At 28.8% G+C, this 14,199-nt stretch overlaps 1 protein-coding gene across 6 annotated transcripts in view; it reads left to right on the top strand.

Annotated features, from left to right (window-relative positions):
- Positions 1–14,199, top strand: part of LOC129909772 (dedicator of cytokinesis protein 9) — an 87,885-nt gene that overhangs the window by 54,416 nt on the left and 19,270 nt on the right. For all 6 annotated transcript variants that reach the window (XM_055986855.1, XM_055986848.1, XM_055986871.1 and 3 more), the window contains one exon: positions 12,238–12,354. In XM_055986855.1, coding sequence (XP_055842830.1) covers positions 12,238–12,354 — 117 coding nt within the window. The remainder of the gene's footprint in view (positions 1–12,237; positions 12,355–14,199) is intronic.

Genomic DNA, 14,199 nt, shown 5'->3' on the forward strand with positions numbered 1-14,199 from the left:
GCCAGCCAGCCTAGACAAGTTGTCTGCAAAATGTCAGTTTGAAGCTGCTGTTAGAAGCGCTTTGTACACACACAAATTCTCTCTTGCGGACAACATATAGCTGGGTAATTTTAAATCAACCAAAAGGGTGTGAGGCTTTGCATCAACACAAAAGATGCCCAAAGAGTAGAAAAACGAAGAGTGTTCGTAGTTTTGATGAAAGAATAGATTACATAACATGAACATTAGGGTGGAGTGAAACTTTACATTTTTTTCTTGTTCATACCAGGGACGTATCCAATCGAGTCATAAGAAAACTACTACTACTACTGAAATCAGTGAAATTTGTAGAACGTTTAAGCCCCTACAAGAATATATCTTGTTAATTTGAAAATTATGAATTTTCAGTGAACTAGAAAATTTTGAAAAGTCAAAAATGTTTTTATAATTTTTTTTTTAACTTTGACCTCGAATATCTTTAGAATGGTTCGATTAATAAAAAAAAGTTATTAAGACCTTTTTTGTGGAACAATCTACAAGAATATGTCGTGCGCGTTTGATTATTATAATTTTTCAATTTGTTACAAAATTAAGAACAAAAAACGAATTTTGAAGGATTTTCTCGATTTTTGGACCTCAAATATCTATTAAACGGTTAGATAAACGAAAAAAGAGTACAAGGCCTTTTTTGTAGAGCGTTCAATTTCCTACAAGAATATGTAAAGAAATTTGCTAAAAAGTCGATTTAAAAAAAAAATTATTTTTTTTAGTAGAAGCTTGATTAAAAATGGAAAATTGCGAAGCGGAGGACGTTCCCATTAATATTAAGAGCTGATATTTGGTGTGTATATTCTAGAGGTGTCTAGCAATTAATTTTTCGGAGTACCAAATCAAAAAAAAAGAATTTCGATTTTTTTGACCCACCCTAGCAGTGGCGTACGTTGAGTCGCCCGGGGCCCCGGGGTAAGACTAAATTTTGGGGCCCCTTTGATATTTGGGGGCCGCTTAGATACAAAAACATATTATTTATTTATTTATTTTTAGGTTTATTTTAATGTTTTAATATGTTCGTAATGCACTTTGCTATACTTACTTAAAATTTCTATCATAAAAGTAGTAAATACTTGTACTAGGGGCCCCCAAAATTAAATATTTAGAGACACCTAAAATAAAATTTTTTTTTTAGCTTAGAATTGATAGTTCTTGGGGCCTCTGTTCTGAAGTAATATGTACATGTACATAGGTACCCCCTTAAAAAATAATTTTGGGGCTCTAAAAATTAAATATTTAGAGTCCCCTAAAATAAAAAAAATTTGAAGCTTAGAATTGTTAGTTCTTGGGGCCTCTGTTCTGAAGTAATAAATACATAGGTATTTGATTTTCCATCATCAGACATAATTTTTTTTATTTGGGGCCCCTGAAAAATAATTTTTGGGGCCTCAAAATTAAGTGCTTAGAGGCCCCTAAAATATAATATAATTTTTTTGGAGCCAAGAATTAATAGGTATTGGGGCTTATGTTCTGAAGTAATATTCGGAATGCCACCAATAACGTAATGTTTTTATTTTGGGCCATGATGTATTTATGTTGGGGCCCCTAAATTGATATTTAATTTTAAATTTGATTGTTTTGGACTACTGAAGTAAAAACTTTTGAAGATCCTCAAATAATATTTGTCATGCCATCAGAAAATTTGATGAATATTTTTGGGCTCCTTAGTAATAGATTTTGGGGCCCCCAAATTAATATGGCCCTTTTCATAGCAAAATATGACTCCTCCCCCCAGAGAAATATTTAAATATTTAAATTTAATTATGTTTTATAGGAAGTAATAAATGACAAACAAACTGTACATCACAAGAGACAAATAACATATTTTTTTCGATGGTTTTACTACATGTATTTTTGGGACCCTTTGCTATTTGGGTGCCCCTTTGATATAGGGGTACCCTGATGTACCTATCATTTTTCATTTCTTGACCGAACCTACACGTTCTAGCTTTTAGCACATTTCTCCTGAATCACCCAGTATTTTACTTCGTTGTGAACCCTCAAGATATTTTTTGATCGGACTGAGATTTGTTTTGCTCTTTTTTTAAGAGAAATGGCACCCGTCCCTGGTATGTACAAGAATAAAAAAAAAATAAAGTGAAGTTTCACTCCACCCAAGTAAACATGCTTTCACGTACAGAACCGTATGACAAAGCAATGGCGTTGGTGGTCGTGTGCAGAGGAAACAAGGATTTTATTACACAAGAAGAATGCATTGAATTTGTGCATATCCACAGTGCGATATGTCTATATGCAATGTTGCAGTTGAAAGGAAGAACATGATATTTTTGTAGATACACTTGATTTCCTGTGCACCGGAATATTACATGGGACTTTACTAAAGTTGTCATTGAAGGAGATAGCAAATAGAAAATGTTGTAAAACAGCTATTATACACAGAGAAAAATATGACCCGCTAAAAACTAACAGATTGCCATATTGTTTTACCTTCCATACATTTCATAAGGAAATCTTATTAAAATCAACGATTAATAAGGTTTTTTTAAGGAGATTTCTTATTATTTTTATAGAGAAAATCTTATTAAAATTTGACTGAAAAGTTGATTTTTCTTGCAACTTAGCACTAGAACAAAAATCGCGATCAATATTTTCATGGCAGGTTGGTTCAGGTGGTAAGGTGGGCGACTAATGATTTGAAGTCTCCAGTTCGATTCCCAGCCTGGTCATCGTTTTTTTTATTTTTTTGCAGATTTTAAAACAATAAGGAAAACCCGATTGTTTTAATAAGGTTTCCTTCTTGGATGAAAACCATAGAGAAATCTTATTGTTTTTGTTCTAATTTATGTGGTCTATTTTTCTCTGTGTATAGGATGAGCTTTCCTTAAAATATTGCAACGCTTTTAAAGCAATTTTTCGCTACGTTGGGTAACAAATTTAATATTATGCATCACTGAGTTGTATTACAAAATTTTTTTGAATTTAAGACCTAATAGATGGACATTTGTCAGAAAACGACAAAACATTTTCACATCCAGTTTAAAGTTTTGACTAAAAAAGTTATAAGAACATTCAATTTAAAAAAAAAAATTGAATTTTTTTTCGATTATTTGTTTAAAAATATTTCAATTAACTGTTCCTCAAAAGAGCTTTCATAATTGTTTTTCATAACTTTTTTTCCAAACTAAGTCAATTTTTTAGAAAATGGCCCCTCTCTTGGCTAAACAGAAGGGAATACATCCCCTTTCGAAAGGATTTTTTCTTCTCTCAACCCAACCTACAGGCTCTATCTTTTTGAAACAATGCTCATGAAAAAAGTTAAATCTATTGACAAATCGAATTTTCAAAAACGGGCATTGAATTTTTTGAAATTCTGATTTTGTAATGGCATACCAAACGTTATCTTTTTTATTTAGTTATAAAAAATATGTTATTATTTTTAAAATCTCTAGTGAATTTAAATTTATTTTTTGAATACATCTCAGTTATATTTATATTTTAGGATCAAAATTAACCAAAATGAAAAATAGGTAAAATTGTTCCAAAAACACATTTTTAGATTAATTTTTTTTTTTTTTAGAAATCAATTTTTTGAAAATGGGTTCATAAAATTAGTTGAAACTTTGTTTTTATCTCTTCGTGTATGTTTATTTATTTGCTATTAAAACCAAATAGAGGTCAAAGTTTTTGCATTATAAAAAGCAAGTTTTGTGTTTTTTTTAAGTTTTTTTTTTTTACAAAGATTACCTAAATAAAATTATTAGTTTATGAATATCTCTTAGCAGCTGCTACTTTAAGAGCAAGTTCGTGTGACCAAGTCGTGTATTTTATTTTATTTCTTTCTTATTTTTGTTTTTTATTTATTTTTTTTTAGAAGGAAGGAGACTAATATACACTTAAAAATAATGACAACACTAGAAATTAAGAACTTTACTTGTTTTCAAATCAAAGGGTTTGCTTCAGGATTTAATAAAAAGTTTTTCAAAATCTTATCAAACCCAATGTTTTGAAAAAAATAGGAGTTTTTTTTTTTTTTTTTTTTTTTTTTTGAAAATCAAATTTTTGATAACGGGGTATTGAATTTTTTTGAAATTTTGATTTTTTATATTGACTAAAAAATACTTACTTTTCTAAACGAATTTTCTAACGAATTTGATTGAAATTTGTACGCGTGTACTCTCGAAAAAATGGTTTTACTTTCAAAGTAAAAAACAAATATTTTTTGAATCGTTATTAACGGCACCTGTCATACAACCGTTCTCTTCATTTCTGACAACAAAAAAGTATGCAAAATTATAGTTTTCGAAAAACACATTTGGATTTAAAAAAGAAATTCTTTTTATTTGAAAAATCAATGTTTTGAAAAGGGATTTTGAAACATTGTACAATTTTCAATTTGGCAATGCATACAATACTGTTATACTGACTGGCCAAGTTAACAAGAAGAACAAGAATATTTGTTTCAAAGTAAACTCCTTTCATTTATTAATTGAATGAAAGTTCTACCAATTTTTCTAGATCCTATATGTACGAGTAATTGAAACTTTGAAACAAAAAAATAAATGCTAATGAATACAAAAAGTTTTTCCTCATAATTAAGACTTGTAAAGTTAAAACTTGACCTGAAATTATGAAATCCTACAATATTTTCATTCACTTTTCTATTTTTACTTGCTCTATAGGGCAAGTATTGGTTTCGTGTCGAAAAAAAAAAATTGAGGTTTTAATCAAAACCAACATTACGCACAGAGAAAAATATGACCCGCTAAAAACTAACAGATTGCCATATTGTTTTACCGTCCATACATTTCATAAGGAAATCTTATTAAAATCAACGATTAATAAGGTTTTTTTAAGGAGATTTCTTATTATTTTTATAGAGAAAATCTTATTAAAATTTGACTGAAAAGTTGATTTTTCTTGCAACTTAGCACTAGAACAAAATTCGCGATCGATATTTTCATGGCAGGTTGGTTCAGGTGGTAAGGTGGGCGACTAATGATTTGAAGTCTCCAGTTCGATTCCCAGCCTGGTCATCGTTTTTTTTATTTTTTTGCAGATTTTAAAACAATAAGGAAAACCCGATTGTTTTAATAAGGTTTCCTTCTTGGATGAAAACCATAGAGAAATCTTATTGTTTTTGTTCTATTTTATGTGGTCTATTTTTCTCTGTGCGATGATGGAGAATTCCAAAAAAGTTTGTCTCGCAATTCCGTCCGTGCGTCTATGCGTCTGTGCGTCTGTGCGGTTGTGCGTCCATCTGTACACATTTCCACAGCCTAAACGGGTGGATGGATTTTCTTCAAATTTGGTACAGATGATTTTTATGGAATTCTGAAAGTTGGTTTTTTTTTGTTTTTTTTTATATCTCGTTTATAACGTATACCTCCCATACAAAAAAATACGATATTACGAATTTATCGAAAACGGCTCTAACGATTTTGATTAAACTTTGTATACGTAATATTTAAAGCAGTGGCAATAAAACTGCATTTTTATTTTTTCTCTAAAAAGTCAAATAACAAAAAAAAATTTTTTCATTTAACAAAATTTTGCCCTAAATGTCGGCTCTTCCCCAATATCAATTTTTTAAAAATTTAGATCCAGCTTTTAAAATCTACAAGTAGACTAACATAAAAAGTGCTTTGAGCTGCAAGAGCAAGTACGTGCGACCCCAGTCGTGCATTTTATTTTATTTTCCATGGAAAAAGTTCCTACAAAATTTACTCTCCAAACAATAATTATAATGCAAAAAAAAAAAAAATAGAAGCAGACAGTCTTATCGAAAATTCCATAAGGTAACTAACCCCCAGTGTACAATGTACATATTCATAATTTTGATACCTTATTGTTATTACAAATCGTGCTTTATCGATTTTTCTTTTTAATCAATTTTTTTTTTGTTTCACTTTGCAAAATCACTTGAAATATTTCCTCCTACGTGTCATTTTCGATAATGTATATTGCATGTTATATAAGAAAAAAAAAAAAAAGAAAGAAGTGAAAATCGATACACACTTCCTCAATCCTCCTCATCCTCATTGACTCATCACATTTTATTATCATCATCGACGAACATCATCATTCTCATCATCATTCGATAAACCTCGTATGCTGTTCTCTTTTGCTATATATGCTTTTCATTGCTTCGTTTTCGAAAATGAAATCTGCATAAAATGCACTCAGAATGCATCGAATTGGAATTTATGAAGAAATTTTAAACCATGTAACCATATCAGTTGTTGGTTTCTGATATGGTTTTGGTGCTATTTCTATGATGGGAATAGGGACTACAACACTGATGTGTGTGGTACTAAGCTCTGAGTGGGCATATAGACAAGCTAAATGCAATTTGATATGCTTTATGTGAGCTATGAATGGAGCAATCGGATATAGTTGTTAGGGAGATAATGGCAGTTGAAGAATTTGTTTTTTTCTTAGTTTGTTTGAAGAAAATCTATGTAACGAAGGTAGGTGTGGGTAATAAGGCCTAGGTATTTAAAATAACATAAAAACTATATTAATTCAAATAAATGCATTTCATTGCTAAATAAATATAAAGTCAAGTCTTACTGTTCCAGTTGGTTCAATATCCAGTTGGTTACTTTTGCAACTAGGCCTTATTAGCCGACAGCCCTTATTTTAAAAATTTAAAAAAAAAACGTGTTAAGGATTTTTTATGTAATTTTGTATCAACTTTCTGCCACCAACTCCCTAATTTTATGAGAAAAAATGTATGTGATGTGAGTTGAAAATGAGTGCAATGTGAATAATTTATTAAATGGAAAGCTTTTTAAACATAAAAAGACACGATGTAGGATTCCAAAAAAGAAAAAAAAAAAAAAAAAAGAATGAAATTCACGTAAAGTTGCATGATTTTTCATGATTTTCAAGACAACTGATGGCATTGGAAATTGGGAACGATGCTTATTTGCATTCCGCTTGTCCTGAATTCCTATTTAATGTTATTCAATTAAAATCTAGAGTAAGGTCGGGGATGTTTTTTTCACTTTAACTTTATAAGTAGGTATTTTTGATCAGTTTTGCATTGGGTCCTATCATCTACCTTCATGGGACACAGTTAGGAATGTTTTTTTTTACTTCTCAATCATTTTGACCTTGTTTTCATTAAGATTGGTTTTAGAATTTTTGATTGATTGAACATCGTTCCTGATTTCCCAAGGTTTTTATTAAGAGTTTATGTGCTTGGAAAAATAACAAACCTTGAAGACAAACCACAAATAACAACAAAAAATATCGATGATAGACTTTTTGCTCCAACAAAATCAATTGAGAAAAGTTAATAAATATATACCTTTGATATCATTTGACAATTGAAAACCAAAACACATAAAAGGTTGAAGGGTTTTTTTTTTTGTTATTTTAAACACACTCCTCATCAATCCAATATGTTCACTATTTTTAGTGAACAAAGAAAATGTTTTGAGTGAAATTTTTACCCGACTACGGTTTAAAAACCGAGTATTATGTTTATTTGTTCCATCATACTTTCTAATATACTTATCGTAATTTAACGCATAAGGTAGCACTGAATTCTTTGGACCCGTCTTTTGACTATAGGCGGAAATTTTTCATTTTATATAATTTTTCGGGATTTCGGTTTCGAAAGCAATCCTAAGTGTAAAATTAAGGTGTTAACATGTAAAAAACAATAGAAGTGTATGCTTCCGTCAATATCTCTTTTTTACATGATTTCAAGTTCTTATTGTGCTTTCAGCAGTGAAAAAATTTTGAAAATCGTTTTTTAAAAAATTAATTTTTTATATATAAAAATTTTCTAACATAAAAAAAAGTTGGTATGCAATTTATTTATTTACACTTAAAAACAAAATTTCGAAACATTCGTTGAAATCGGGTTAGTCTTGTAAGAGATATTTTTAAACAGAAAAAAAAAAAACGGTATCGTTAGTACCTAACCTTCCAAAAAATACTTTTAATAAAAAGTTGGGTTTTGTTTGTAAAATTATACACAACATTTTTTATCAAAATCGTTAGAGCCGTTTTCGAGTAATTTGGTATAATTTGAAAAATTTGTACTTTAAGAGTGAGATATAAAAAAAAAACAACTTTCAGAATTCTATATAAATCATCTGTACCAAATTTGAAGAAAATCCGTCCACGCGTTTAGGCTGTGGAAATGTGTACAGACACACAGACGCACGGGCGGAATTGCGGGACCCACTTTTTCGGAATTCTCCATCATCGTAATGTTGGTTTTGATTAAAACCTCAAATTTCAAAACAAAAATATCAAAATTTATTTTTTAAATCCAAAAATTATTTTTTTCAAAGTCTTATTTTAGCCTTATATTCAAGTTATATATTTGCTTATGCATTAAAAAAATTCGTTGAAATTAGTAGGTTAAAAGAAAATCCGATTTGATAAAAAAAAAATAAACGTTCTATCGCAGGTACCGTCAATAATAATGATTTTGAAAAAAAAATTCTTTTTCATTAAGAAATAAACACTTTATAAAAACTAATAGGTATTCGAATTTTTTGAACAGAAGCCTGTGAGCCGTTTTTGAGAATATTAAACTTTTCCAAAATCGTTATATGAACCCTAGTATAGAGCGATTTGCTTTAAATCTGTTTAGGATTAGAATTAATGGTACCTATTTATCATAGGACTATATTGGAAACTGTTGTTTTTCTCAAAAACGGTTCTTCCGATTTTAATAAAAAAAAAATTTAAACAAGTATGTAGAACCGTTTTCTTGATTTTTGAAAATCTCGTAAACCATTTAATCGATTTCAATAAAATTTGGTCTAGTAACTTTTTAATTTGAAAATTAAAGAAAAAAAAAAAAAGAAAAAAAAATATCTAATTTGGATTAAAACTTGTGAGTTGGTTGACCAGCTTAGAATTCAAAGTCTCAAAAGTACTTGTTTATTCAATTCTACCAATGAAGGATTTTTCTTGTTTTCATCATGAAGTTCATAATTTTATTTGTTTAGTCAACTCACAACAATGTTAGATGTATACGATTACATGAGCATATTATAGCATGAGAACATGATTTTGCATATGAAAAAGATAATTTATACTACAACATGGAGCTGCTTCCTTTCTCTATGTTCTTTCTTTTTATCTTTTATTCTACCCAATTACATATATTAATATGAAAAGAAAATTACCGAAATAATTGAAAAACGACGGCACATCAAACTTTCTATTTTATGCTATTCGAATCTTAATTTCCATCGATTAAAATTTGTTCACACCAATCAAAAGAGTCAAAAGAAGGTCTCTCTAATCATAAAATAAAACACACCATTTAAACACGTACTATCTCCTTCTCCATCATCATCATTGGCCATGAAAATTGATCGACAAGGCATCAACAAATCATCAATCTTTTTTTGTTGTTGTTGAGACGCAAAAAGTCACATTTTCTCGTGTTAAATGTAAAAAAGACAATTGTTGTTGTAAATACTTATTAAGTCTTATTAAGATGCAAACACATGAGTCTCTAATGTCAATCATTACCATTACCATCATCAGCATCACAACACGATGATGATTGCTAACCATCATGGAAGTGAGAGGAGACATCATCTTGTTTGCGTGTCGTCGGTCGTCCAAATTACGCCCACTTTCTCTATATCTGTATGTCTTTTTGTTGTACCGATAAGCGCGGTAGCTTTTCAAAAACACGCACCGCATGAGACATTAATTAAATTATCACATTTCTGCTCTCGTTCGGGGGCGATTTTGTGAAAAAGATGTACTTTTTAATGTTTGTTGTGTTCCTCCAAAAACGGAAGTATGGGGTCTTAATAAATAAAGTCAAACATTTGAACCAGCTGTGTGTAGGCTGGATGTAGGTCAAGGTTTGTAACTGGCTTGAAATAAATTGCTCGTATTATGGGATAATGTTCCCATATTAGTACAGAGTACACTGACAGAAAAACTTTACGAAAATGTTTTCTTCTGATGAATTTTACGATTTTTTTGTTTGTTTTGGAAAATGCACCCCATTTCTAAGCTTAAAATAGTTCATTGTATAGATTTACTGAAGCATAAATTGTTAAACCTTTTATTGGTGGACTTTGTCTGTCTGTACGTGACGTTTTTTTTTTTTTTTTTTTAATCTCTTCAAAGAGTTAGCAAAGAGCTAGACTTTTTGTGTCCATCAAAGATGTATAACGACTTCGATAAATACAATCAATAAGAATTACTTCAAACAAGATCGAAAATACGAGCAACTACAAAAAATATTTGTCTGTACGTGACGGTGAAGTGCACTTAATTAGTTTTAAAAATACCAACACGTCAAAATTCTGCCGGGGTCAAAATTCCTTTGTCAAAATTCTGCTTTACAAATTTCTGCTTTCAAAATTCTGCTTTTCAAAATTCTGTTTTTCAAAATTCTGTTTTTCAAAATTCTGCTTTTCATAATTCTGTTTTTCAAAATTCTGCAAAAAATTAAAAAACTGTTTGGAAAATGTTCAAAAGCGCGCGCTTTTTAACATTTTCCAAACCCTTTTTTAATTTTTTGCAAAATTCTGTAAAATCATCTTCTTGAAAAATTATCTGTTTATTTGATTACTTACCTACATAATTTGCATTCTTTGAATGTATATTAATTTTTGTTTTATAAATGAATAAATTTGAAAATATGAAGAAAAGGTTTTGAATACTAAACATTTCCGAAAATAATTCAAAATTTTTTAATTTGTCAAATAAAGATGAATATTCAAAAATTTGAATAAGAAAAGGAATATCTTGTATCAAACAACATCGGTTTCAATAAGTTATAGATTTTATTTGAAAGAAAGTCAGTCTATGCACTTTAATAAATATTTGCGACACTTAAACAAAAAAATTTAGGAAAGTGCCAATGTTGAATTACATTAATGAGGTGTATTTTTCTATTCATTTTCGTAAGTATGCTATAAAAAAAAAAAAACAGAATTGGCAGAATTTTTTTGTTCAAGTAGGTATAATGCTGGCAGAATTTTGAAAAGCAGAATTTTAAAAAGCAGAATTTTGAAAAGCAGAATTTTGACCCGATCCCTTATTTTTACTGTATTTTTTTTTTGTGTTTGTTACCTCATAACTTTGGACTGAGTGAACCAATAATTATTTTTGTATTGGAAAGCTGGTGCCTGTAGTGTGGTCCCGTTTCAATTTCGTTCAGATCTAGCTATAGAAACTATGAGAAAAACCATTGTTTTTTTGATAAAAATGATTATTTTTTCACTGATTTTTCATTCAGTGTACCTCCAAGATACATATATTCAGAGAAGGAGCCAAAAAAACCTCATTACATTTATCATATTTTCATGTTGATAAATTGATATTCAGACCTAGGCAAATGTTTCAGTTAGCCACATGCATGTTTGCGGTTTGGCTATACTTTTGCCGACTAGATTAGGGTGTTTTAATATTAGACAAATTCATGCTGAGAAGATTGGGTTTGGTAAAAGCTTTTCGTGACCAGGGCAATAAGTTTTATCTTGAAAATTAATTCATACCATGCTGAGATGTGTATTTTAAAAAAAGCTTATAATCCTGGATTAAGTAAAATGACATAATTTTTCATATACTGCTGGTAGTCATGGTCATTATTTTTTAAATTAGAGACGATTTGTCAGCAATTTATATCCAGTAGATACATTTTTGTTATTTGTTTGATATACACGTAGAAAATTCAAATTCTTAAGCAGGGTTCATAATTCTTTCCTAAACATAAACTTTCATTAATCAATAAATTTTCATGCACACTTCTTCATAGAAATTTTTATATCTTTGCCCAATTCATTGAATAAACATTTGCAAATTTAAAGTTCCAATATGCTAAATTCTCACTGTTCTTTTTATCTCCCTTTATGAACTTTTAAGAAATTATGATTGAATAAGTTATTAAAGAATGCCTATACCACTCCCATGTACATTTATTTGTTTCTGTGCCTTCAACTTTTCGCCTCAAGCCATCAAAACGTGTTTATATAAGTTTTAATCTGAACTGGACATGGGACAATGATTTTGTTTCATATATTTTATCTTTATCTTCAAAAAAATTATATACCTTCCGCAATCACAGAGGTCAATTAACGATATTTTTATTATATCTGATGCCTATTTTCACAACAACTTTTATTTAATAAATTTCACAATGCTTCATATATGTAAGCTTTGTGTGCATATAAAAACTTAAAATCTTTCTATAACATGTATGTTAAAAAAAAAGTCTTATTCAATATTTGTTTTCTTTATTTTCAGAATAAACCTTCAGTAGTGGAACCAATTGATTTTGAAGGATTTATTGCCAAAAATAAAACACTAATTCAAAATGATCCACATCGAGAGTTATTGATGTATCCAAGTGATGATGTTTCGGTAAGATTAATAGAAAAACTAATAAACAATTCGTTTCAGATCGCGAATTATAAAAAAATATACAAAGTGTGTCATTTACAATTTGTAGCAATTTTATTAATGGATATCAAAGAATAGAGATCATTCTTCAATTAGGGTCAAACAAAGAAAGAAGAGACTATTGATCGAATAGACCTTTCGAAAGATATTTATTTGAATGTATTACATTAGATGTTATAGTAGCTGCAATCCTAGATAAATCAACCCGTGTTTTATTTTAAAACTCGAAATTTCGCCCCATTGTTTAGTGGAGTAACTAAAGCTCAAAAATTGGCAATATTAGGGAACCCGGCCGAACAGCTTAGATTTTGATGATCTTTTTTTTCAAACGTCGGTAATTAAAAATACTTTAAAGTCTCTAAATTAAAAATTGCCGGTGTTGCCGTTTTGATTTTTTAAATTTAATTGAAGATTTTTGTGAACAAAAACAAATTTTTTTCAAAATTTTTTCTTAAATTTCATAAATTAATTGATGTCAAAAGATTGTCTAGGAAATTCAAGGAAAAAAAATATATGGGAGTGAGGGACAATCTTCCATAGTTCAAGCGATAGATGCAATTTTCTTATTAATTGACTTCAAACACAAAAAAAAATATTTGAACACAACAGCAACACCTACAATATTCAAATATACATTTTTTAAAAGCTAGAAGATTAGTCATATATGTAAAATTAAAATTAAGTTAATTGAATGAACGGCTTTTGAAAGAATAGTAATTGAACTCAGATTTTTGAAAACAAAAATTATTGAAAAAATTTTAACATGTCGTTTTTAAACATGGTCGTAATATAAAATGCATTTATTTTCAAATTTTTTTGGCCGCATTTACTATGATTTCAAATTATAAAAGGAAATGTCAATATGTATTACGGTTTATGAAAAAAATTAAAAAGTATTTCATTTTCGAAGAACTTTTTTTAATAAAAGTTTTGAAAAAAAATGTAACTTATTTTTTTTTTAAAGTTCAACATCTAAACATAAAATTATTTTGTATTCATTTAATAACCCTTACTGTTGAAAGTTAAATAGCAAAAATTTAAAGTTCCTATTTACCACAGTCTTTGAGAAAATTAATTATTTCAATGCAAAAATTCAGTTTTAATAAAAAAAAACCATTGAAATTGAAGTAATTTTTCATTTTTTTTTTTCAAAAGTGTGATATATTTTACCTTTTTTGCTTCAAAATTCAACTAATAATATTTATGTCCAAAAATTTGTTTTAAATAAATTCATGTTTTATTAGAAAAAGTTTGGAAAATGTCATTTAAAATTTTTCTAATAACATTTTTTTTTTTAATTCTGAGTTTGAGGACCATTTTTTCAAAAAGTCTTGATTAAATTTAGTGGATTTAAATTTAAGAGATAAGAATGAGCTTCTGGTTTTTTAAAAATGTATTTTAAAATATTGTAGGTGTTGCCGTTGTTTTCAAAATATTTTTTTTGTGTTTGAGGTCAGAATGTTAGAAAATTGCATTTACCGCTTAAACGATGGAAGATTGTCCCTTACTGCCTTTTATATATTTTCCTCAAATTACCTAGAGAATCTTTTGCTATCATTTGTTTTATGAAATTTAAGCAAAAAAAAAATGGTTTTGTTAAAAAAAATTTAATTTTAATTCAAAAAAACAATACGGCAACACCGGCAATTTTAAATCTATAGACTTTAAAGTATTTTTAATTACCTACGTTTGAAAAAAAAAATCGTCAAAATCAGAGCTGTTCGGCCGGGTTCCCTAATAATTTGCTTTAGTTACTCTACTAGTTAAGCATTTTTAAATTAACATTTTTTTCCTTCCATTAAGCCC

Source organism: Episyrphus balteatus, chromosome 1 (genome assembly GCF_945859705.1).
Source record: "Episyrphus balteatus chromosome 1, idEpiBalt1.1, whole genome shotgun sequence".
Taxonomy (NCBI): Eukaryota; Metazoa; Arthropoda; class Insecta; order Diptera; family Syrphidae; genus Episyrphus; species Episyrphus balteatus.